Consider the following 27,671-nt stretch of genomic DNA (forward strand, 5'->3'; position numbering starts at 1 on the left):
ATGGTTTTTTGTGTGTTATTGTAGCACCACTGTCTCCGGGTATAAACCCATTTACAGTTAATAATAAATTATAATATAATAATAATAATAATTTTGTCGACATTTATGGCTTTCGTTTCTTTCCCAGAATAAACAGCGATTATATCCCAAAATGCCGCTAAACAACTGATCTTGGTAATGGAGACACGTTGTGTTTTATTTAAGTAAGAACTACAATTTTTAAAATTATTTTGGTTAACTTCATTCTTCAAAATTTTAAACTTCCTAATTTGAATTCGGGGAATATCCGCTTGGAACCTCGGGTGTGTTATTAGTTGTTCTTGATGAAGTGTCTTGCTATTTTACTCAGCCTTCAAGATAATGCCAGAATAGGGACCAATCTCACGTTCCAAATCATTATACAAGTTACACTTCATTATCAGCTTCCGATACCATTTGACTCAATATAACTTTCGTCGTTTAATAATCTCAGGATTACTCATTTTGGTGCATACATATTAAATAACAAAAGATCTTAAATCATTACTGCATGCTAAGCTATTCTATTGATAGCTGTACTGTCATCTATATTTGCTTTCCTGCATGTTCTCTACACTAAGAGCATAAACAGAACACCACACAAAGATTGTGTCTGTCAATCTGTCCGTTCGTATATTTTGTATCCCAAAGTAAAGGGATAATTTTGACGAAATTTGGTATTGGGATCTACAAAAACGTCTACAAATTTAATAGCAGTTCGTGTCCATCCAGAATACTTAAAAATTTAAAAAAGGACTCAGTTCAAAAAATTTTATACACAATATCAAACGTAGACTATATGACTTTCAATTTCATGAACATTTAACGGCATGAAAAGAGAAATACTTTCAGATCCATGTTTATATCTGCAGCAAATAAACATCAATGCGAATTAAATACATCTGTTAAAATACATAATATGCATAAAATACAATATTACAGTACACTAAAATACTTATGAATCTCCACTTTGGTGTGATATTACCTCTCACCTGCTCATTTAATTGGATGAAAATCCACAGATTGTAGAATGTTACCCTGCTTAATCCAGATCCGAACATGAAGACGGCATGTTCCCCCAAAACGTTGGTACGAAACTAGAAGACTATGTGAAGAAGCAATCCTAAATGCCATAAACCACCAAAAATCTACACATTGTTAGTTTTAACTCCCCACAAGTGGCGATAAATGATTGTTTACGACACCACCACGACTTATAAGTGGCGGAAGAGGTACAGTTCTAGATGTTTCATCTCGTTTACAGCATGGAAAAAATTAATCAATTCTCCTAACACAAAATTTTATCAAGCTCCGATTACGGTGAACGTTTAAGGCAAGTGGAATGTGGAGAGAGAAGCAATCAAGCTGACGGTACTTTAAGATACATCGAAAAACAGTGAAATTTGTAGACACGACCATTATTTTAGAAAGGAAAATCTAGTCCCCGCAGAGGGTCTGCATCAGCTCCTACGCATCCGTGGAAAATGTCGTTATTTAATTCGGGTTACTGAATATAACAAGAATTCTGTGACTGCGGGCTGCTGCTGCTGATCCAGCCAAGCTTCACTGTACAGGGCAACTAAGCCACTGCCATGTGCATTAGAGCCACTGCAAAGACTTGTACTCGAGCACAAAACCGTTTAAATTTCAGTAAAACGTGAAACAGATTAGATGGAGTCACTTGTATATAAAATATTTCAAAATTTGTACTTCACATTATATTAGTATTACGTTTACAAAAAAATTACTTTTCTGTCCTTTCCTCTTCTTTCTTTTCTGTCTCTTCAGCTTTCGCTTTGCTCTCCTTTTCTTAATTCCGTTCACTCTCAGTCCTTTACTCTTTACCCTTCTTCAACTTCAACGTCTTTAAACAACTACCAGACTACAAAGCGAAGTATCGCAGAAGATGGTCATCATCTTTCATGACTTTGTTCTTAAAAGCCTTTACCCGGATGGTGTCGTGAACTAACTGAATAAAGTCCACAATCTCACCTAATTTTTTAGATTAATTTAATATTATTCTGCCACCTGTGCCTAGATAGCCCACGGACTCCTCCCTTAAAGTTTTGAGACCAAAATGTTCCTCCACTCATTTCAAATCTCCCCCCCCCCCCATATCCACCAATCAATAATGACAAACCTCAAAGTCTGTTCCAAGATATTTTCGGTTTGCTACCAAGTAACTGCTACTTATGTCTCTTTAGCATATAGTTGATCTATTTGTGTCACGTCTGTATATTACAGCACTGCATGGTTAAACCGAGACAAAGGGCAATGCATGAGTTGGTCAGAGCGGAATATTGAGGAAACTGGTGGCGGAAATAATATAATGTAATTTCATTCTGAACCGTAGACGCCCAGACGCAATATTATGTAGTAAGCTCCAACTCTGTGAAACTTCGACCGAACTTCAAACAAATGAAAGGTATGGAGAAACGGGGGTCCGCAGTGGCCGCGAGGTCTGAGGCATGGACCTTGTGCCGCTTGGTCGCTGGGACCGTGGGTTTGAATCCCACTCAAGCCTTGTCCGCGTTTTTCTGTGTTGTGCTGTCCTGTGTACAAGTAGAGGCCTTGCGACGGGCCGATCCCTCGTCCATGGAGTCCTACCGAATGTCCATAGATGAAGCCAACGAAAAGTTGGGATCCGCAGTGCTCAGGCACTTGAAGAACGGGTCGTTTCCAGTATCCAGTATGGAAAAACGATAGTTCTGTTCATATACTTATGAGAGAGGATGAATTCATATTTAATTATTACAGGTGCAGGTGTATAGGTCATAGAACTACTCAACAGTAGGTCTATAAATATTACTGATTAATTTACTGCACAACAGGTAACTGTACGTGCAATATAACAAAGACTGTTATAAATAAGTTATAATCTCTACGTTCTACATAAATATGTTTAACATGTTTTAATCGTACGTCGTGGTTTTCTGGTGGGTGGAGGACAGGTACTTACCTGCAAAACCACACGGCGTCACAACCCATAGGAATCCATGAGAAACTCAGATGTCTCATGTAGGCCTAATAAACAATTTTTTATTTACAAACTTTATGAAATCCAACTTAAAAGTCATGGGATACATTAAATTCATGTGGATAAAGATTAAATCTCCACAGCAGTCTGTAACATAGGCCTCAAATCTCAAATGTAATCGAAATCCGTTATATCGTGTGCCTAGATAGCATACAGACGTCGTACAAAAATTAAACGTATGTTTCAGACGCATTTGCCCTTTCTAGTCAGATTATCAGACTAAGCAGCTGCAGTGTAAAATGCCATAATGCAAACGGCCGATCTAAAGAATTTTAAACAATTGTGAATTTAATGTATCCGTTCATTATTTCCGCGATCATCCACATAGTCCAGCAAACGGATGAACCTTACTTCAACAACTTGCTTCGTGTAAAGAATTACAAATCGAGCGGCTAGCAAGTCGACAGCAGAAGGTTGGACAAAGCCCTCGAATGTGTACATACACGTGGTTTTCCGGAATTATGCGAGTTTAAGACAGGTATTGATTGGCATATAACATGTGTATTTTATCGATGAACATTTAACTTAGGATATTTTTCTCTTTAGGGTGGACTTAGCGAGATGAGACAAAAGATGTATTGGGTCATTGATATTAACTGCAGCGAACAAGATTTCTGTTCCTCTGGTACTGATAATTTTCTTTTATTTAAATCCTGTTTCAGATATACGCTGCACAACATTTGACATTTCACAGTAACCAATGAAAATCTAATCATATGAAACGTAATGAACTTAAAAAAGCTATGCAGTCAGTAAGAGATGCCATTCAACATTCGACAAATCGGTTTTCCTTTGTTCCAGCACTAGAAACAATACGTTCCGGAAGGAAGTGCCATTATCTCCAACGGAATAAAGACAGACAACTATGTACAATAAACTAAAATATAATAATTACTGTGTTATTCAAAGTTTATTAACTTTTAACTTCCGACCAGGGACCACATCTCTCCCATCTTTAATATACAGTATGTCCACAAAGTCCCTTCGGGGATTTGAGAAATTGTGGCGCGCAAACGAATTGAGCTAGCCACATGCGGTTTGCGGCAGATTACAGTGAAACTCTGGACGTTTTTTACTGACCTCAGTAGACATCGATGTGGGCTCCCTTGGTAGCACGGAGAACGTCCAGACGATATTCGAGCTCTTGCCATGTTCTGTGGAGCATGTCCGCTGGAATAGCCGAGATCGCATTCCTGATACGGGTCTTCAGGTCATCAAGTCTGTTAACTGGTGTTCGGAACACATTGCTCTTCACATAACCCCACAGGAAAAAATCCAGTGGTGTTATGTCTGGTGAACGTGGAGGCCAAGGCATTGGACCGTCTCTGCCGATCCATCTTCCTGGAAATGTCCTGTCTAGGTACGCGCGTACCTGCAGACCCAATGAGGTGCACATAACCTCAACCTCTTATGTAGCACTTTGTGTACCGTTGAACGTGGGAGTAACAATTCATGCGAATCTCGTCGTGTGGATTTTGTAGGGCTTCGTACAAACGATTCACGGATTCTTTTCACACATTCATCGCTTACACCCGGTCTGCCACTTATATTGTGACCATGGACGCTATCATTTTCTAGGAAGCGCCGTTGTCAGTCTCTTATTGCATTATTATTCGGAGGTTGCTTATTGAACTGTGTGCTGTAATTTCGTTGAGTCTGTGTGACTGATTTTGTCTCAAAACGTCATCTCACACAACGCGCGCGTTCCTGCACAGTCGCCATTTCATAAACAACTGACTGACAAACGTAAAGATGGCCGCTTATGCCACCTGTTGGCGGCAAAAAACCGTTCAGAGTTTCACTGTAATCTGTCGCAAACCGCATGTGGCTAGCTCAATTTGTTTGCCCGCAACAATTTTTCAAAACCCCGAAGAGACTTTGTCGACACACTGTATATCTGCGTAATATCAAGACTATCATGTGGCAGCATTGTTTGTAAATTCTGGTCATATTTCTAATAAAGAATACCGACGGTAAGGGTCGAATGAACTCAGTCTGTATGTAATGAAAACTCTCACTTTTAATTTACTGATTGTTGTGCAGTTTTATTCAACAGCCACTCGGGAGCAGCCTATGGGCAAGGTGAGCTCAGTCAGTTGTACCAGTCTGGTTTACGGTTCAATAGGTCAGCCCTATCTGACATAGACGGCACAGCTCGTTATTATTCTAAGCAGGAAACAAAATAAGATTCTTCATGTGGAAATCCGTCTTTTTAGTCTCTCCATGTTATGAGATATTTCGCTTAGAAGCACGGCCATTCTAGTCTGAACTTGCGTTATGTTTGATAAGATGCACGAAAGGAATGTGTTCCGCCATCTATCAACAAAGAAGACAAACTATTTGTGGTTATACAACAATATAATTTATACAGTATCATGGAAATATGCTACACGATAAAGTTTAAATGAATCCATAATAGAAAGTCGTAAAGAGCGTTGAAAAGTTTAGTTTTACAGAGTATTGTGAGATGTAAGATGTTTTAGACAGGACTTTGCTATATAATACATAACGCAAAATATCCAAGACATCAGAGAATAATAATGAGATTTCAAATTGTCACGAGGGCGAGGATGAAGATGAATATCTTTTGGTACGTTGGCTCTTGTAGTAAGGCAAACGTTTACCAGAGTTTCAGATTTGCTGGCGGCCTCAATCATCAGGGCGATCATTGCCCTAATAATGGAGGCAGAAAGATTATATCCCAGAAGACAGACATCGTCAGACACAGAATAATGTTTCAACACCTCATGAAAAGGGAGATTGTACAGTTCATAAAATAATAGAAATTAAAACCAAAAGTGAAAGAAGGTAATGAGGTCGTTATAGCTCATATCCATGTGATATAGTTTGCAATTATCTTCCCATAATTGCAAGAATAGGATCATGCAAACAAATAATATCCCAGAAGAAAATGGGATGATTCATCTCGTATTATATGCAAAATGTCCTGAAAACATTGTTCATGTAGGCAGTATGAACAAGAATGCCAACATCGGAAAGAAAAATAGTATTTTTATCCCGCTCATGTTCTGACAGGTTTTGCTTTGCCATTACAAAGTTAATGGCAGAGAACATACCTATAAAATTTCTGTCCATGACTGGAGATGTTATATTATAACATCGAATGAGATAAAATGAAAACACAAATGATGAACAGAAAATGACTTAGAAGGAAGAGGTGGTGTACTTGATATTAATGACGTTTACCTGAAGTCAGCCCAAGCATAAAATAATGAATAAATACCAGTATGAAGACGCTTATGTTGATACTGAGGAAAAGTCAGCCGTAAATCAGCACAGGCCTATCACGGCCAAAATCCGAATCGTGTATCTTTTGAGCAATAACCTCGGGGTTTATCGCTACAGAAACTTGCTCAGTGTACTGCTATATGATTGTAAACCAGCTAGGTAACTGTATTAATATGCAATCTGCGCCTATTGGAAGGTGTGCTGCGGCCTAATGAAAATTCCGTAACGATATGAAAACATGTTAATAATCAGCAAATAATTCTTTTATGAAGACGACTGTGTTTTGGGTTGTAGCGCCAGGTAGTCTGGTAGAAATTTCCAACGTTTCAGAAGTCCTTGCTGGCTGAATCAGGGCGATGAGATAAACGTCTACCAGACTATAAAGCGCAACGGCCCAGAAGTCAGCCAACTTCGTACTCGCTGTTGTGAGAACCTGAAATCTTATAAATCTCTTTATGTTTAAAGTATCGGTGCTTATATGTCTTATTGAAACAAAAGTTAAACAAATAAGACGACAGAAACGCCTAACAAACTTCTTTCGTGACAATACATTTGTAAAATAAAGAATAAAAATAACTATATTTTATAAAAATTAAGAACAATATAACATATATATCTAAAGCACACCTCCCTTCAAATGTTTGTCTATATTTGAAGCTACCACTAAAAATATAATAGCTAATTTTGGGACAAATTTCTGTTAAATTTTAACCAGGAAACGTTCGATTATGATACGAGGTGCGATCGGAAAGTTTCTAGACTGCGCCTATAAAAACCCGTACACTTATCTCAGGTATTAAATTCATCCATCACCCTCGAAGTAGTTCCCCTGGGAATGAACACAACGATCCCAGCGCCGCTGCCAAGCCTGGAAGCATCCCTGGAAATCTTTCTTTGTCAGCCTGTCAAGCACCATCTGCGATTCTGCCTGAATCTCTTCTATCGTCTCAAATCTCCTTCCCTTTAGCTGAATTTTCATCTTTGGGAAGAGGAAGAAGTCACACGGCGAATAAGGAGGGTGCGGGATGACGGCCATGGTGTTTGAGGCCAAAAACTGCCGAACTTTGAGGGCGGTGTGCGCTGGCGCGTTGTCATGATGCGTCGCATGTGGAGTTCTTCCTTTAGAATCAGCTGACAGGTCCCATAGCCTATCCCAACAATGTCGCACAAGTCGTTGATGGTACGACGTCGATCTTCGTGAATGGCCTGCCGAATCTTCGTAACATTTTCGGGCGTTGTGCTCGAAGATGGTCGTCCAGAACGCTCGTCATCATCGACAGAGGTTCGGCCATTTTTAAAACGTGAATGCCACACAAAAGTTTGTGCACGACCCATTGCGGACTCCCCAAATGCTTGCTTTAGCATTTCATAGGTTTCCGTAGCCGTTTTGGCGAGTCTTTGGCAAAATTTGATGCACACGCCATTCCGAAATCGCAGGAGGGTCGGTGTAATGCACTACCAAAACGCCCGTAACTAAGAAACAAATGCTAATTCGATGATGCCGGCTGGCACACTGATTTACTATGAATGTAGGCCGCACCACCTAGCGGCAGAAGCTCGTACTACATCCGGTTCGCCCTCTATTGACACAGTCTTGAAACTTTCCGATCGCACCTTGTATATTTGTCAGATATAACCGCCATGTTTATAATCGTTAATACAGAAAGAATATTTCATACACAATTTCTACATGTACTTGTATCTATACCAAAATTTACAATCTAAAAACTGAAACTAAACATATATTTCACATGATCGCCATGTCAGTGTATTACATTACACCTAAAATCGTGTGGGGAATAAAGAGATTAATTAAATGCGTATTTAATGAATACAAATGCAGACGATCATAAAGATAAACACTTATTTCTAATGTGTCTGTGTTTTCGTAAGATTCAAAGAGTTACAAAAACACAATACCATCATTGAAACACAGCCATGAAGTTCCAATATAGTAATGGCATAATAGTAGAAAAAATAATATGTGATTAATTGTAGTGCTCAATACAATTGTATGATAACAATCGATTCTGTCATGTTAGTTTTATAGATTATGAGGAATTCCCATACAAGAGGCCAGAAAGTCTAATTAATAATAACTGAAGCGAAGATATGTTCTTGACGAAGGAGGCTACGTGTCTATCTGAAACGTCGGTAACAATCTACAAAATAACCTACATACATGCATTTTAATTCGCTATATGCCCAACAACCTAATGTCTTTTGTCATAACCATTTATCCACACTGCTAACTAAAGTACTTCATAAATCTGATGTTATCATGTCAGTAAAGATGTCGGATGTGGTCCTCGGTTACAAAATTTCGGCGTTAGTTACTAAGTTATCTAGTTCACCAGTTAAATAAATTATAATTAATTTAAATTGGTAGGTAGTCAGTTATACAGTTAGTTAGATAGTTACTTAATTTGTTAAGCAGTTAGCTAAGTAGGCCACTAACTTTTTTAATTTACAAATTATGCACTTACTTTGCTACAAAAACAAGTGGTTGGTTGATTAGTTGGTATATAAGTAGACAGACAGCTATTCGTTAGCTATACGGATTAATACCGGGTCTACAATTTATGCTGTAACGGCCTTGCTTGCATTGCGTGCTCGGCCGAGTGCACTGTTGGTGTGGGATAGAGATAGCGTGTTATTCCCGTGAGTCACAGGCGAATCAGTTTCATTGCGTCTCTCGTCGCGGATTGACGTTGATAATATGGTGTACAGTATTAAGCAACGTGTGTTCTTAGTCGAAACATATGCCAAATATTCATCCTACGGAAGATGCCGCCGTAAATATCGCAGACATTTTCCCGGTGAAAGTGTTCCTAGCAGGCCCACGATAGAGAGATTAATAAAAAAATTTTGTAGTACGGGATCAGTTTTGGATAAAAAGAAGAACAGGAAACCACAATTCATTTCGGCAATTTCCCAAGAAGAACTTTGTCAAGTATTTCGAAACATGTTAACGAGATGTGAAGCTTGCCTGCAAGCACAAGGAAGTCACTTTGAACATCTTTTGTGATTTAAGGTAAGAAAATTAATGTAATAACATGTGTTAGTGACGAGAAATATTCGTAGTTCGCTGTTACTAGCGGCACTGAAACTGATTCGCCTGTGACTCACGGGAAGAACACGCTATCTCTATCCCACACCAACAGTGCACTCGGCCGAGCACGCAATGCAAGCAAGGCCGTTACAGCATAAATTGTAGACCCTAGTTAATATATGGCTTGATAATTATATGATCAATTATTACCGTTTCTCTCAAATTCTAAAGCAATTGTATTATTCAAGTTTATGTGGAACTGGATAATTATGAAGCGTAGAGTCACTTCTTACTGCATTCCCACTGTGTCTTGTATGTTTAGACTACAATTTGTAACGAGGATACAGTATGGATGTTATAATGCCCAAATTACAAATTTAAAAACAGTTTCATATTATTCCAATTTCCAAACCAAAAGATCCCTCATGGATACTATACCCCTATTAAATTCCGCTAGGTAAAAGTACGCTATATAGTAGAGCTTAATTTCAAAGCAAGGTACGAGCTTCTATGGAACGGACGAAATGTAATATTATTGGATTCTCTCACACTACACACGCTGGTACTCCCATCAGGATAAAATATACGAATAAAAACGACTTCTTTCGTACCCTTGTTGGGTTTTGGCTAACCGGCAGTTGTAATGAAAGAGTATGCGGTTCAAAGGTTAGTCTGTAACAGCCAAATGTTGGTTTGACATTGCTCGGATTCTCTTTATTAAAACACTGGGAATTAAGAGGACATATGACTAATCACGAGTTAGACTGGTTGGGAAATTACTCACAAACAGACGACTACATTAAACTACCCACTACTACAGCTCGCGCTAGTAGACATGGCACCTAAATACGCGAAGCGTAAGCCGAAAGAGGTTGAGTTCGGTAGTAGTGGGGGTCGAACAGCCTCAGCTGCTGTGACGCACCGAACTAAACACAACTAGAGCTACAAACCAACAGAAGCTGACACCCCTCTAGCGCGTGCTTCGGATGGGTCCATTTCACACAAACAAAATCAGTCCTTCTCGCTCGGCCTCTACGAAGTCTTCATTAAGTAGCCCTAGTTGAAATATTTACATGACCATGAGACTTAGTACATCTACGCCACCAGAACGTTAATGAACGTATTTATAAAGCCCCATTATTCAAATTCATATTGAGCCAAACGAAATTTTTGGTTCTCATGGCGAAACGAATGAAGAAGACTATCTTCTGGAATGTTGCCATCATGATGGAAGCAACAAGCACCTCTGAAACATCAGTTTCATGCGTTCTTTGCACGAAGTGCATAGCGAGAATCACACTGGACGAATTTTGATAAAATTTGATGTGGAGACTGTGCTATTCTGCACGATCTAAAGATTCTAGCTCTAAATATCTACGAGCGGCGTAGACATTATATATTGTTTGGCGTCGCGACGCTGCACTTTGGTTTTCCAGCATCGTACCATATTGCTTCCCGAGGCTTTAAGTGGTTTGGTTTTGGTGTTCTGAGTCGACATCGCAACAAGAGGCGTCAAGACGCTCGACGTTCTTTCCAGCGTCATGAGTTGTGGCTTCCCTGGGCTTACGTTTGTAAGAATGAAATCTAAAGTCGGTGTCGCGTCCATAAGCGCCCCGGCGCTCGGCGTCGGTGTGTCAGTATCGTGTCTGTTGGTATTTCTAGGCTCATATACGCAAACGATAGCGTCTTGTGTCGGTGTTGTAATGCCCACCGTCGGGGCTTTCATCCTGGGTTCGTGTGTATGTCATCCAGAGGGTCAAGTATCATTGAATATTAAAGAAATAATTATCCCTAATCCAAAAACATTCACCACACCCGAACTGAGAACAATTTCCGGTTTTGTGATCTTCGCCCCTGAAATGTCTTCTCCAGAAAAGATAACATTTGCCTTGGTGGTGTTTTTTCTCTTGCGCTTAGAGTTCAATAAAACTTCGTCATCAGGACTCAAACCAAGGACAGATTTAGGATCCGAGCTACAAAAACCATCTCAACCTTGAATCGAACCCAGAGCAATTTTTCGACACTCTGGTTCCTGTGATCTCAACTTCGAAACTAGCGACTTTGGTCAAGGCACCATTCTTTTATGGTGCCTAGTTTCCGAGCTATACGAAAAGGCCTTGCGGTAATCCAACTAATGTCACTTTTTCCGGTTTCTTGATTCTCCTATAATATCTTCTTGGTCTCAGGGTAAAAAAACAGGTGAAGCTTGGTGGAAATCGGTATATCCGTTCTTGAGTTATAAGCGAACAAACACATGAGCCCACAATTTAAACTTATATCTAAGGTTCTTTAGGGAAGCTTCGGCTTTAAAGCATTAAGGTACTTTTAAACATTTTCCTGAAGGTACATGATAAAATAAAAAAATCCTGTATGAGTACAGTTGTAATCCGAAGAAGCAGCAGTATTTTTAACCAGAGACCAGTTTTCTCGACAAACTGTAGAGTTTTATCCAAATAGACCCCATGATCTGGGAGTTGTTTCATATATGACATAATTAGAATGTCATAATTATTATAACAATTTTTATGACTGTCAGTTAATTATTTCAAAGGATATTAAATATTACAGACACACTCCAAGTTATGGTACTCTCAAATCTATCTCTTTATGTAAGCGATGTAAGTTAATAATAAGAATGTAAGAACTGTTTTTCCCTGTCTCAACATGTAATAGTGACAGGGTATATAAAAAAGTGGTCTACACAACAGAGAGACTGATCTTGTTCGGTCAACAACGAAGACCACACAGAGAAGAGCTTTTGATGCAAGGGAACTATAGTGGGTTAAGTGGCCTACCTTTTCATTTCTACTTATCCGATTTACAATTAAGTTACTCGTTTTATTAATTTTATCTCATTATTCTGTGTATAAAATAGATTACTATAGTATTTCAATGCTGATGTACGGAATGGTCACTGTAGTTAACGAGATAAAATGGCTACTGACTGCACAAAAGAAGAAAGGCAAGCATCATAATTTTATTTCGTGTATGCGTTGTTGTTACTGAATTTGGCTGCCTAAAGAATTTCAGATGTGGGACTGTATAACCTTAATGTGTGCACAAAATGAAAATAACTTTTATATTAATGAATACAGTCGGTCATTAAGCTAGGGCGGTTATATCAAGAAAGAAAACACAGGAAATGAATCATATATACAAATATTTTTGTCGGAAAGACCAAAAGAAAATTACGGCTTGGAAGACCTAGACAGAGACGAGAGGCTAATATTAAATGGGTCTTAGTAAAATAAGACGTGAGGGAGTGAATTGGTTTTATTAAATTAACGACGGACCTGAGAAAAGACAAAAATAAACTTTCGGGTTTCATAAAAGTGGGGGTAAATCCTGATCACATTGGGGACCTTAACATTCTCAAGAAGGGTCGTACAAAACTGAGATAGTTGCTATTTTTTTTTGTACCATCGGGTCGGAGCCGACCCATGGTGACATTATGAACAAGATCCCTCTGTTCATGTTTCCTAGGCATTGCCATTGCCTTCTTCTGTGTGCTTAGTATCTAAAGATGATTAAAATGGAGTAATTGTTGGGATGCCACGGAAAAACCGGGGAAGCCCCAGAGGAAAACTCCGTGATACCTGGACCTTGCCCAACACAAGTTATAAATCCGGACACCACCGGGAATCAAACCCGGGACCCCAGGATTACAAGCTCAGCGTCCTGACCGCTATACCACCGTGGCGGTCATTAGTTCCTTAGTTAATCTGATAGTTTTTTAGTTACTTAAACTGATAACAAATGTGTAAAAATTACCGCGTGTGAAACACAAAAATATTTATGTGCCCATAGGGAGAAATTTGTTGAGGCAGAGATTAAAAAATCATGATCGAAAATAATCCATTCTCTGACTCCTGACAGGCACAGAAGTAAAATACATCAAAACAACAAACACATTCATGAATTCAACACAAACAAGGATAAAATAACAAAAGCACTCGTAGGAAGAGGCAAAAGTATACAGGGCATGTAAACGATTTTAACTTCGATTGTTGGGCAAATACTGTAGAACAGAGTTGAAAACGCATTCACCAGCAACAAGAAAAACAGTACTGGAGCGTTCACTCTTACTGCCTCCAGATTTTCAATTCGTGAATAACTTTGACTCCCTCTTACGAACAGCGTAAAACAGATGGGGGCGGACAATCAATGTGCTCCAATATAATATCTGATTAAAGTTACTCCAAAAGTTCTGGAGTAGTAAGGAGACACAGCATAATAATCCATTCGTTTAACACTCTCAAAACATGACAACACTTAAGAAAAGGTATATTAGGCACAATGTTTCATAGTCTCCACAATTTTTGTTCGAAACATTATTTTCTGCCAATAATGCTGGAGATGCGTGCATAAGTGTATGTAGGTCTTCATGCAAAGTGCCCGATATTGTGTGATTTTAAATGAAATTCTAATATTTGATCAAAGTTTATTAAAATTTCCCAATCTGAAATTTCGTGAAAATCTACAGTTGTTTTCAAATTGTTACATGGGGACAAACAGGCAGATAAGGCGAAGCTAATAACAGGTTCATTTCTTGCTATTTTCTTAATAACGGCCAAAAAAGTTTCTGTCATAAACTAAGTACTCTGGTCGTTAAAAAGTCTATCGACCTCATAACTGAGGCAGTAATATCTTCTGAAAAGTCAGTCATATTATCATTCTGTTAAAATATTGTGTCCTCGCATATCCTACGTTAATATCTAAGGATTAAAACGTATAAAACTTATAAAACTTTACCTGTTGTGAAGATGACTGTCTTCTAGGTTGTTGCGCCGTGTAGTCTGGTAGAAGTTTACCAATGTTTCAGAGGTCAGCCTGTTGATGGAGGCAGCAAGGACTTCTGAAACGCTGGTAAACTTCTACCAGACTACACGGCGCAACAACCCAGAAGACAGTCATCTTCAGACTCACCGCCGTGATAATATCAAATCCTACATTTACCTGTTGTTTTGCATGGACATGAAACTTAAATTTTTACCCTAGAGGGAAAACACAGATTTAAGGTGTTTGTAAACAAGATCCTGCTACGGATATTATATGGATCTATGAGTAAGAAGTAACATGAGGCCGAAAAAAGTGCATATTGAGAAACTTATTAGTTCGTAATCTTCGCCAGTGTCAAAATCAATAAGCATGCAAAGGGCAGGACACATAATTCGTAACACACTAAATTGTAGAATCTGAATCGACTACACAAGTTGAGAGTACTTGGCGTTGATTGTGGGGTAATATTAAAATGGGTCTTTTCGTATAAAATACGATGAGGAAGTTAACTAGATTAATCTAGATCAGGATGGAGTCCAGTGGCAGGCCCCTGCGAATCAGATAATGGACATTCGAGTTCTGTAAGAGACGGGAAATGTTTGGATTAGCTGACTAAGTACAGTATTAAATTTTCAAGAACAACTCTGCTCCATTGAGGAGGTTAATTAATTATTTATCTAGTTAGCTAGTTAATGTTATGCTAGTAGGCCTATCAGTCCTTATCAATGCAAAACAAAAGGTAAAATAAGTGGAAGATGCTAGAAAAATGATTGATCAATAAACACAATTTCTAGAGTCGAAACACTTTAAGGATCCAATTCACGATGATGAAAATCAAAATGAAAACGAACTCTATCACGTCATCTTCCTGCTCACATCAAGGCTCACAGATAGATATTTCTTTCAACAAATTAATTGTTGTAAGTTCTAAAAAAGCTAAGAAGTCGAACAGCCTAAAAGTCAATTCATGATAATGATACTCTTTACCAATTGCTCTCAGACGTGAGGCTGGGCTTAAAAAACTGATTTCTTCTCGGAAGGTTTTCTCACACAAATTTTAAATGTCATCTTGTATTTTACATTCTCTGCTGATTCCAGATGAATACAAAAAAAAACTGGTTCTCAAATAACTTATGCCATTTTTGTTCTGCGGTGACTTAGAATAGCGTGTAGTGTCTGGCTCACTCTTTGTTGTCATCCCAGTGAACAAAGCACTCAACCATACCAGACTGCATGCGATGCAGGTTTCTTGCTAAAATGCCAGATACGATAAATCGACTGGAGTGCTAAAGTATTTGTTGCTTTGTTAGGGAAGATAGTAAGACATTAGACAGGACAAGACAATAACACAGAAAATATTAACCTCCTTTATTCCCTGGCTACAGAGATATAAAAGCATGAACGTTTTAATAGTGTATTTTAGAACTCAGCTACGTCATGATCCAGGACCTAAGTTAAAAAGATAGCTAATTAGATACATTTATTTATTTGTTTATTTATTGAGCTCACTATAGACTCTGTTCTTACCCACTTCAATTAAATCATATTCACACCAGTTTAAAATTATTTTAAAGACGAGTATATTTTTGGTGCTTCCTAAAACATCTGGTATAAAATTTCTTATACGAGTTACACGAACCGCCCATCATATCCCTTTTCACTCTAATGATATTAAGAAAAGAATGCAGACCACAAAGATCCTCATGCAGTTTTGTCCAGCTATTTCTTACTTCATGTCTCCGAGTCACAAATGTCATCCTCGACCATTAAGAGCAAATAATGTCCATTCCTGCATCACTAGTTTTTTGACTAATTATGATATCAAAGGTTCTCTCTAAGCCTAATGCCATTCTAAGAAGTTAAACATATATTTCCTTCACTTAAACAACAGAAATGTGTACAAGAATTAATTACAAGTGTAAACTGGAGAGCTCTTTTTGGGCAGAGCAATGGACCTGTCGTAAGACAGAACACTAAATAATAATAATAATAATAATAATAACATGCTTATCTTATGTAACGTTTTGATGGGGCAAATTGTCCCCATCTTCAGATAAGATGTTTCTCCGAAATGGTGGTACCCACCTACAAGTTCACAAAGCATTCACCACAGTGATAACCTCAAATCTCACAAGAATGTACAATGTGCCCCACAAAACAGAATAAAAATGTGAGTCCGCGCTTCCACGCCACATAATTTTCTATCGCAAACTGAATGTTACAAATGAGGTTCATTTTACCAATTTATTATTTATAATTTTGTAATCAGACACTTTCGACTGATTACTTCTTTCAGAATTAGAAACGATTCGAATGTGCGAGTGTTTTATATCGAACTAAACTGTTTTTGATAATGAACCGTAACGGATATCGGAGACAGCAGACGGTACATGCTGCTTTCCAGAAATTTACATGGTGTGACTGAACAAAACCATGAGAAACCTGCAATCAGTGAGTCCGTTTCCAAGCCGGAATTCGAACCGGTTTCCTCCCAAATGCATGTCAGTCTGCAAGCCAGACAACCCGTTCGGAGGAAGTATCTGATGTTGTTACCATTTTGTAACGTGGAAACCATTGATTCGCATACAACAAAAGAAGTGCGTAAGTAAGTCAGTTCATCCGTTATCAAATTTATGTGGATAGTTATCAATGAAACTACATGTCGAATTCCCTATGAGTATATGTATATATATATATATATATATATATATATATATATATATATATATAATCTAGTGATTAATTTTATAAAATGCTGAGTTATCCGTAAATGAAAGTGTTCTAAATAAAAGGGGTTTTGTGATTATCCGTATTGGACTGAAGCATAACATAGTACATCAATTTGACTTTATAATCCTCCGCTTTCAGTCAACAAATCGTATTAACCACAAGAATGATTCAGTTGATATTAAGAGGAGCGTGAAACAAATTTTAGAAATGAATTTTGTATCGTTGTGTTAGCAATAAAACGACGAGACACGTGCTGCCAATATTCTGTCGTAAATTTTATAAAACGCAGAAGATAAGTTAGGCCACTTATGTCCTGAATGGTATAGGTCGCACTCAACTTCTGTGGCAAGAATTGCCTAGCACCAAACAGTTCCACCAACAAGGGGGAAAAATGAAATGAAATAAAGTTGGATAAGAAACCATTTGTTGGCGATGGGAAAAGATGTCCATCAGTTTCACTTTTATAACCATTTTATCTTGTCTTTCTCACAGTATTTAATAAAAAATATAAGCGCACCATATATCACGCCCCCGTGTATCAATACGCCAATCCTAACGTAATTACTTTGATTAAAGTTGGTATGAACATCATGCTACCATTTGTCACTTCACATTTCGTGTACGCCGGGACAGGTCAGTCAGTCAGTCAGCATAATTACTGCGCCACGGACAGAATGACCAGGGTTTGGTTACCGGCAGGGCCAGGACTATTTTCTTCCGCACAACGTCCAGACTCACACAGCTTCCTATTCAATACGTACCGGGTTCTTACCCTGGGACAAAGCTGCCACGGAATGAAGCTAATCTCGCCTGAGTATAAGAATGCGTGGAGCTACACCTCCACTCCCCGTATACATGGCGTGGTGCTTAATTACCAGGGACAACTTATCTACCTGTAATATAAATATTGATGCAGTGGCAACTTCCGACAGGGAAGTGATACTAGCGCTACGTAATGCAGTGTCATGAAATTCTGAGTGGAAATAGAACATCGGGAAATATACAACTTTTGTTGTGGTAGATTTTCGTAGAATGTAGAACATCAAAATAGCGGCGTTAAATCTACATTTAACTAATGAAGTACAACAGCCAGTCATGTAAAACGTGCAGACGTAGGTCACAAACACAGCTACCTGCAAGTTCTGTACAATAAATCCTTATATGCCAACATTTTCAAAAAAGGAAACGCTACAAATATTTGTTACTACATCCTACAAATGTAACGTACTCAAAATCCATATTGGAAAAACAAATTATAATACATGGATCACAATATTTTCTAATAATTAATTTATAGATCCAGCTTGCCTCACAATATAGATTGAAGTCTATGAAGAAGAGTTGACATCATAAAGTATTACCAAAACTTCTTGTTTCTAACATTTGTGTATGTACATTTAACGAAATACAAAAAAATAATTAATTAATGTATCTAAGCAGCATAATACCTTTACTGCCGACTGCTTGTTATAATAACCATATAATAAAGAAAACATTATACTTAGGCTGCAAGGTACTGTACGCGTATATTTATTAACATTTCCAGAAGCCAGCGTTAGCATCCTAATGATACTTAAGACATAATACTGATTACGGGGTTTTATCAAAATAGTTGTTTAACCACAGATATCCTCATATTCTAGATATATTAAAAATGGTCATAAAAATATTCATAAAATAAACAATTCCACAAATTACGACACGCACATGATGTTAAAAATATATTTGATATTACGATCCTTTACTTTAACACGACAAAAGACCTACAACGGCATTGAGTGGACCTCCACCACTTGGTCCATACATGAACGAAAAGGTAGTTTCTTTTCTGATTAATCAAAAACAATACAAACCAATGTGATACAACAGCAATTCATACGTGTCTAAGAAATACGTAGTTTGATCAAGCTCAGATTTAATGTTAATGTAAAAACCTGTTAATCTAAATGTATTATAAATTTGCTTTATAATTCCACCAGCCACCAAATCTCCAGTTATGAAAACAAGGAAAATTTCGAGTTAATTTAAATTATATTTAATAAAAGCTTGAGGATGGTTACATGGGCTGATACATGTCTCTATGGTATACAGTACATGGAAAACGTCTAAAGAAGCTTTGGCGAACATCTCCACTCTCCTTCATACGCCCCTATCGTCTGTTACTTGGTCACAACTTTATCATTAACAATATGATAATTTTGATAAGTTTAATAGGTGACATTTCAGATTCTCACGGCAGCGCGTATGGAGATGACTATCTTCTGAGATGTTGCGCCGTGTTGTCTGGTTCAATTTAACGGACGTTTCGGAGGTGATCATCGCCCTGATAATGGAAACAGCAAGTACCTCTCGAACGTCGATAACCTTCTATCAGACTGCGCGATGCAACGTTACAGAAGACAGTCATCTTGGATCAGTTAAAAAAGTGACAGCAACCACTTCAATTAATTGCATAGGTCAAAGACCTTTCTGAGAAGAGGAGGCGATAATTGCATCTTGGTCAATAATTTCCCAACCTTTTATGAAACCTTCAGATTAATTACCGTATTCATAAGAATCCGTTACTAGACCTATCGTGAGTCAATTTCACTCATTACACAGTCTAATATTTTATTCTTAGGCCGGTTTGAATAGTGTCCTCGCATCTATGCTTAGCTCTCCCATGTTGTATCTTTACTTCCTAATTTCTGAAAAGAATTTTAAAGAATTGATCACCTGAATAAAGTTTTGTGAAACTGCTGACTATAAAATTCATCGGAATTTTCTCCAACCTCCTATTACTTCCTATGTGTTAGGTCCAAATATTACTTACGACGCTCAGGCCAAAAATAACCCCAATATCCACTATGTACAGGTCGAAGAGTTAAGAAATGAGATGCCACAAAGAATTCCCAGACGGCATTGTTTTCGTGTTGCACAGAAAAGTATTCTTGTAGCAGGAGCGCTGCCCCCCTTTGTATTTAGGTTCGCATATTGCTATAGAACAGTAAAACACAAATATTCATAAACTAGACAGTAATATCTGATAAAGTGAAAGAAACTTTTTATCTTGCAGACAGAGTCACGTACACTGGAACACAATTCTCTCCGTAAATACACAGCAATCGTGTTTATATTTTTGTTTTTGTTTTGAACTAACAAAATGCATCGTGTCTGAAAAGTCATATTTATACTCGCACGAGAGAGTTAAAGAAAGGAAGCCAAGATTACTGCTATAAAGAAAAATTGCTTGGAAGTACAACAGAAAAATCTTACATTGTTCGCTAAATAATGAGGGAGAGGTAGAAAAAAAATAAGGGGTGTGTAAATTTTCAGTCCAGTTCGTGGCTACATTCAGATATAGTTCACAGAGACAGTTATCAATTTCATAGATTTTTATTGTACGTATATGCAAAATTGGATCTTGGAACACTCAATTATTTGCGTCCTTCCGTCCGTCTGTCCGCATATAACACATCGGTTATAAAACAGCGCACGCGCCTGCACTCAAGTCTGGTGATCATGGGTCACATCAGTTCTTTGACCGAAGTTTCAATCTTTGGATATCCTTCACGCTCTATCGTGAGTGAGGAAAATTTTATGGGTCTGTCCACGCCTGTTTGTCTGTCGCATTTTCCTTCAAACAAGGAAACTTGCGTGGCGCAGGATAACTGATGGAAAACAGTTTCAACAAAAGGGACCGAAGTCATTGTTAGAATATGTACAGACAACTCTCGGTTTACGAACATTCGCTATAACGAACGTCACAATTCATTCAAAATGTCTTAAAGTCCCCAACAGATAGAGTTCCTTATAAAACGAAATACCAAACGTATAGTGAATATAATTGTAAGATTTAAATAAATAAATAAACCTTTAAAATGTATTTATTACAATAATTATCAGAAATTATTATATGATAATTATACTGAACAGTTCTTGGTTAATAAAACTAATCTAGCCAGTAAAAAACGTTGTTTACATGCCACGCTGCGTAGAATGTTTTCTCGTGGGAAAGAAATCGGTGATTCCCCCTATCATAATATAATAGGATCATCACTTGCTTTGCCTAGGTTAAACCATAACGCATACATACATTATAATAAAGCGTATTGTATAGACCATTCGATGTTTAGTACATGGTTTTAATGCTTTAAAATGGCTGCTAACGTATACGATACGTATCGTAAGAGCTCAGGAATTCAAAATACACATAACGAACAAAAAACGTATAACGAACAACGTCTTGGAACTCGTAAGTAAACCAAGAGTTACCTCCAGTTGTTGCCTGCAGTTGAAACAATGAAGACAAAAGTAATTTTGGGGGCGCATATGTACAAGAATTTAAACTGGTGTCGAAAAGTCACGCAACCCATTCCTAACACATGTCCTATTTGTCAAAAAGGAAATTACACTGAAATCAAAACAAAAACATGTGATATTAAATGTCGAAAATGTCAACCGCGTTCAGCGATGGAATGCATTCGTTCTTTTCCTCATGTTTGATGCAACCTGGTGAAGCTTTCCTGTACGCTTTCTGCGTCACGGAAATTGTTCACCAGAAATACCGTCGAATTGTTTGGCACCGGAGAATCGGGAAATGTGTCCCAAGAACATTCTGGCAAGTTAAGTAAGAACGAGATACCAGGCAGGTTTCAACATGACTTTTACCTGAGCGGGCTCTTCTATAGAAACATCTATACTGCGTATTTATTAATCCAGCCGGATTTTATTGGATTGCAACCATCAACAAAAAATATTATGGGTTGCGTGTTTTTTCGATCACCTTGTATCTTCAGGAATACTTGTAAATCATCTATACTCAGTACGAAAGATTTTACGTGAAATAATTTTATTTAGAAATAACCACGTTTCCAGCATACAAATAACACTTAACTATTGAGGTGACAGTGCTGTGCCTTCATATTACCGAGTCTAACGCCGAATGCAGCCTTTTAAAGCTTAATGCGTGTCGTTCAACGAACAAAGACGGAAACAATAGTTTGACGATCTCAAAGAATGATAAACGAATTTTGCTGCCGTCAAAGCTAGAACGGTGCAAAAAAGTGTATTGCATATTTCGTGATGTCGAAGTGTGAGACCCAGCGCGGGCATCTTGCTACAGACGGCTCTAAAGGGGGAGTTTAACACCAAATTCACCTGCCCCCTTGGTTACGCGACTGTCCAGCAATATCAAGAAATACTCCCATAATGATGTAAGTGATTTGTCATCAACATATAAAACGATAACAGATAGATATAAATGATACCGAAAATCAGAATTTACGAGATTCTCTGACCCACTCGCTTCGAGTAAAAATAATTGTCTACCCCTACAACGGGAGACTGGGAGAATTCTTGTTTCTGTAGAAAGAGACAGAAAAGTAATTGTGTCTCAGTCCTGAATCGTACGCTGCCTGAATACCTACCCATTTGTGTGGGAGTTGCCCTGATAAAATTTTCAGCTAAACGTTGCCCTACATAAAGAAGCCATCCTGCCACTGCGATACGAACACCGCCAACGTCCAACGCATCTTGGCGAACAGTGTTACGTGGTTATTTACTTCTGCCCCCAACATCTTCAGCAAAACAGGCACGGAAACTGCACAAACCTCAAATGCATATCCGTTCATTTCAATGTTTCTGATGTGGGTTGATGAGAAAGGGTTACGTAATATCATAACTACCCACGTACATTAAAACCACAGCACGAAGCAAAATATGAGGACTTAAGATAAAGCAACATTCATTCTAAATATCTCATCCTTTTAGTTCAGATGTAGTAAGTCACTTTATGGAATCAACTGTCCTGCCCACAGTTGGGCTTATGCAAACAGCTACAAAAAATCAAAAATTTAAACTATAAACAATAGGACATAACTAATTTATGTCTAACATTCCAACCTCTTGATTCTAACTTATTCTTTGTTTGTAGGATTTGAGGTTTTCACGGCGGTAAGCCCGCAGATGGCTGTCTTCTGGGCTGTTGCGCCGTGTAGTCTGGTAGAAGTTTACCGACGTTTCAGAGGTCATTGCTGCTTCCATCATCAGGCCATTCATTTTTTCAGCAGAATATATTAATAACATTTTTCTTAATTGCACAGGTTATATAGCATTGAATGACAGAATGATTTTGAATAATGAATTGAAAACTTTGTTGATGTAAGTTTCCATCGCAACTTTTAATTGCGTTTTTCTATTACTTTCCTGGGAGGAGATTAAAACCCAGAGATTCCTGCCCTGGTAACTGGGAGAAGGTGAGAACCGAATTTGAGACTCCTCTTATCTTACATATATATATATTACACATCGGATCCTAATTTTAATATCTCTTCTTCTTAACTTCTTTTTTATTTTCCTCCTTTTTTATGAGCGTTTGAAACCAAATTTTAAAAACTGTCTTTTCCTCTTGTCACGTATGTCTAACCTCGTGTGACATCTCGAAAATCGCTGAATAAATTTGTATTAAATTTAATTTTTGGGAGTTTTACTAACATTCGTCTGAACATTCCAATATTTTAATTTGACTACAGTAAAGGGCACCTTACCTTTCAACACAATTGCGATTCAGTGAGCGTTTCATATGACTCGCCCGTAATTCGCTAAATATTTATCTGAGCAAAAATGTTAAAAGAACTTTTAATGGGAAAATTAAACATGTTTTAATCACAGCACATTTTTACTTTACGTATTATGATGTAGTTAAAAAACACGAAAGTTTCTTTTCTATGTCAGCTGATAACACGAAAAGCGTTGGAGTTGGTTTGATGAGATTTTACATTGCAGATCATTGTTCGTTCGTTCCAACTGTTTTGTGCTATTTGCAGCTGCAAAGTTTTATATCTTATGCAGCTGGGGGAATGTCATTAAATGTACTTGGAAACAAAGAGCAAGTTAGGATTAAGAGGTTTATATTTTAATAAGACTTAACGAGCGTTCTGTTTACCACTTTACTTCTGTCAGTAGGAGAGTACTAATACTTGCATAATTTTATGGAACTTGTACGCTTTAATAGCCTCTGTTAAATTCTACAGCCATTATTTAAAATATTTTAGAAAAGTTATATTTTCCTTTTGATGAATAGGTGTACGTTCTCATTTGCCTTATTTTAAAAATTTCAATCCACGGAGCAATGCACGATAAAGTTTAAATGAACGCCATTTTGTACTTTTGCCCAGCTGCGAATGTCGCAGTTACGAGACCTTTGTCTGCTCCCGTCGGATGAGTTTCCCACCTACCAGGCAGTTTTCAATTTATCGACGCACCAGGGTTGCTACGTGACAATGAATCTCAAGGAAAATGACCAGAAAGCAAAGAAGATTACGGGACAGAATCCTATTTTATTCAGACCTTCATTCTAAGGAACCGAAGAAAAAACTCCAACAAAGAGGCAATCAGGCTATGGCACGAAGTAAGCTTTTGTATTATCGTTGTCAAAAATGGTTCTTCAAAATGATATCTTATCGATACATCGTAAATGTAATCCGTTCATCAAAGAATTCTGTGTGGCAATTTCTGGCTAAGTTACATTAAAAGATCTACAAGAGCATTTGGCGTGTGGTACTTCATGTTTGACGAGACCGATGTAGCTGTTGAAGATGGCTGTCTTCTGGGTCGTTGCGCCGTGTGATCTGGTAGAAGTTTACCGACGTTTCAGAGGTCTTTGTCGCCTCCATAATCAGGGCGATCCTACGATGTAGCTGTTACTTGTACCCAGGAAGTAGCCGGTTGGATTATCAACTATCCTGACAACTCTCATGATATTACTAAGTACGAAGGCGAATTTCGGTGCAATACCTTCAAATGAATCTCAACCATCTCGTTATAAATCATTAAATATTCACTACTCACCATCATATTTACACATTCAAACTATGGAGTTGAAGAGGATTTGAGGATTTCAAGGCGGATCGCCCTCATAATGGAAGCAGCAAGGACCTCAGAAACGTCGGTAATCTTCTACCAGACTACACGGTGCAACAACACAGAAGTAAGTCATCTTCGGAGTCGAAACAGCTTCGTAAAATATTAATAATAGTCAGAATAATTAGGCTTTAGATAAAGTGTAACTTGTTACAGAACATCCTACATTATACTATAAGATTGATTTTTCTTTTCCAGTCGAACAAGAATGAACTGAAAGAAGATTTAATTATATTTAGACAGAAGTAATGGGGATACCATTTTCCACTGAAATTTTGGCATCAAGGGTGCAACGAGACGATCATCATTCCAGGAGTACCTGCCAGAAGCCTAATGCATTCACTGTTTCAGAAATAATTCTGAATCGGAACTGGTAGAGGAGCTAATCCGAGATAACGGAAGAAAGGGAAGATACAGAAGAAGAGGAACGGAAAATTAAAGACAAGTATAATCCGTAATCGTTCGCTACATTTCATATAACCAAAGTATAAATTTATTTATTTTCTTTCCCAAGAGAGCATTTGCATAATCTCCACTGTGTTGTTGAATGTATTCTCCGCCACTTCTTAATATGTTATAAGTCTCGTAACTTCAACGACGCCAGAATTAAGTAGTTCAACTTATTTACATACTGATTCGCTTAAAACTACTTCCTATGAATTATGAATCCAAAAAATTCCCAGATAAACAGTTTTATATGTATTCCAGGACACTGTCTTGTTTGTTAGAGGAATTGGTTTGTTTAGACACAATACTACAAAAATTTAATCGCTGTAAAAGCGGCAGCCGTAACAGATGTCCCTTATTAACGCTACACGTTAAACTGTACTAAGTTTAACAAAGTAAAAGTAGGTAAAAAGTAAAGTTTGTCCCGCTATACGCCATGTAGGAGTTAGGGGTGGGTGGAGGTATAGCTCCTCTCTTCCTTGACCCCGGCACTATATGGGGGTGAGTGGTCAGCATCACGCCCCGGCCGGCTTTACCCCCGGGAAAGGACCCCGGTACCCATTGTAGCGGAGGCTGGATGGGCCCCAGAGCCGGTCTGGACGCAGAGTCTAGAGGAAAAATCCTCTGCCCCCGTCGGGGATCGAACCCCGGTCGTCCAGCCCGTAGCTAGTCACTATACTGACTGAGCTATCCCGGCTCACTTAACAAAGTAATACTACACAATTTTAACAAGGACTGAAAGATTCACTCTCGGATATGGCATTAATGAGATGCATTTCATTTACGAATCATGTCTACAGTCCGCAGACCAGGAGAAAATCCCTGCTAGGAATTCGATATACGCGCATGCGCAAGATTTCGCGGTGAGTGACAACCGATCGTAAAAGCATTCGTTCCACAACCACTGAACGAACAACAGACGATAGGCGTTCATGTGTTGTAATGGGTACAGCTTTAAGATTACCTCACAGTGGCACAATGATTTAATCTACAATATTATCGCAACACTCACAGAACACATTAGAGCTGTACAGTCCGCAGACCAGAAGAAAATCCCTGCTAGGAATTCGATATACGCGCATGCGCAAGATTTCGCGGTGAGTGACGACCCATCCTAAAAGCATTCGTTCCACAACCACTGAACGAACAACAGACGACAGGCGTTCATGTGTTGTAATGGGTACAGCTTTAAGATTACCTCACAGCGGCACAGTGATTTAATCTAGAATATTATCGCAGCACCCGCAGAACACATTAGAGGCGCGCTCACTACACGCTACTCTTAACTGCTTGATGTTTTCAGTCTGTGTGTAGTAGCGTAAAACTCTGACGTATCACACTTCCCACCAATAGCAACCCTCTAGTCCAGCTGATAAGTAACATTCCCCCTGCACCGCACCAGAAACGACTTCCCTCAGCAGGGTTTTTCTCGTGATCTGTGGACAACACCTTATAAGGAGGAATGCATTGTGAATCGAACGAATATGGGCCATATGGCACAAGGTTGGGTGACGTTTCAATGGCTTACATTTAATGGAGATTGTTGTTATCAAGTAATTATTATTATGGATAACTACAGAGATCATTAACGATATTTGTTTCAGGCGAATACTTGGCGAGGTACGGCAGTTGATAAGTGTCGCTCTTTGAACTGAGAAAAAGGTACCCACCTTTGTCACTAGGAGGGGTGCTTGGGTCTGTCGTGAGAGAATAACTGCCACTTCCTGGACTTAACTTCTTGTGCGCATGCGCCACGCTGAGACGCGCCGTGCAGTCCGCGGAGCCGTACGAACGCGGGGTTAGGCATCGCGGTGGTGCAGGTGGTACAGCAGATAGATGCTGAAAGAAAGAGTTCACATCAAAACAGAGCCTTCGGGAACCGCTCTGCGAACATCGAAAACTGTGATTAAATTTCAGGTTCTCAAGACGAGTATGAAGTCGGTCATCTTCTGGGATATTGTACAATGTCGTCTGGTACATACAGGCAGACGTCTCTGAGATTCTTACTGCCTCCATCATCAGGACGATGATGGAGGCAGCAAGAGAGTCTGAACCGTAGGTCAATACCTACCAGACTACATAGCGCAACATCCCAGAAGACAGCAATGTTCACTTTCAGGTCACATGTTGCTCTTGACATTTGTTTAAAACAGACACAAATCTAAAACACAACTCATAGCTAATTTGATAAAATATGACCATCCGTGAAAAGTCGCTAAATCCCCTGCTTTTAATGGAAACCGAAGTTTCATTAATGTGTGTACAAAAATCCTTTGTTGGACACTCTTCTATGTTACTTGAATCCTGTCCACACATTCTCACCCTGTTTCTATAATATCCATTTTGATATTGTCCTCCCTCTCTACGTCTAGGCCTACAAGTACCCTCTACTCCAGTATGTTTAGAACCAAAATTTTTATTTCTTGTGTTTGCATCCCATGTGTTACATGTATGTTC

General features: G+C 38.5%; 1 protein-coding gene across 1 annotated transcript in view; it reads right to left on the minus strand.

Moving 5' to 3' along the window:
* The window catches only part of LOC110832377 (dipeptidase 1), a 221,210-nt gene that overhangs the window by 88,160 nt on the left and 105,379 nt on the right, over positions 1-27,671 (minus strand). Inside the window, exon 3 of the mRNA XM_087343558.1 lies at positions 26,885-27,053. Coding sequence (XP_087199684.1) covers positions 26,885-27,053 — 169 coding nt within the window. The remainder of the gene's footprint in view (positions 1-26,884; positions 27,054-27,671) is intronic.

Source organism: Zootermopsis nevadensis, unplaced genomic scaffold (assembly GCF_977971745.1).
Source record: "Zootermopsis nevadensis isolate Lab colony 2312 unplaced genomic scaffold, Znev_1.0 Znev_ptg000006l, whole genome shotgun sequence".
NCBI classification, from domain to species: Eukaryota; Metazoa; Arthropoda; class Insecta; order Blattodea; family Termopsidae; genus Zootermopsis; species Zootermopsis nevadensis.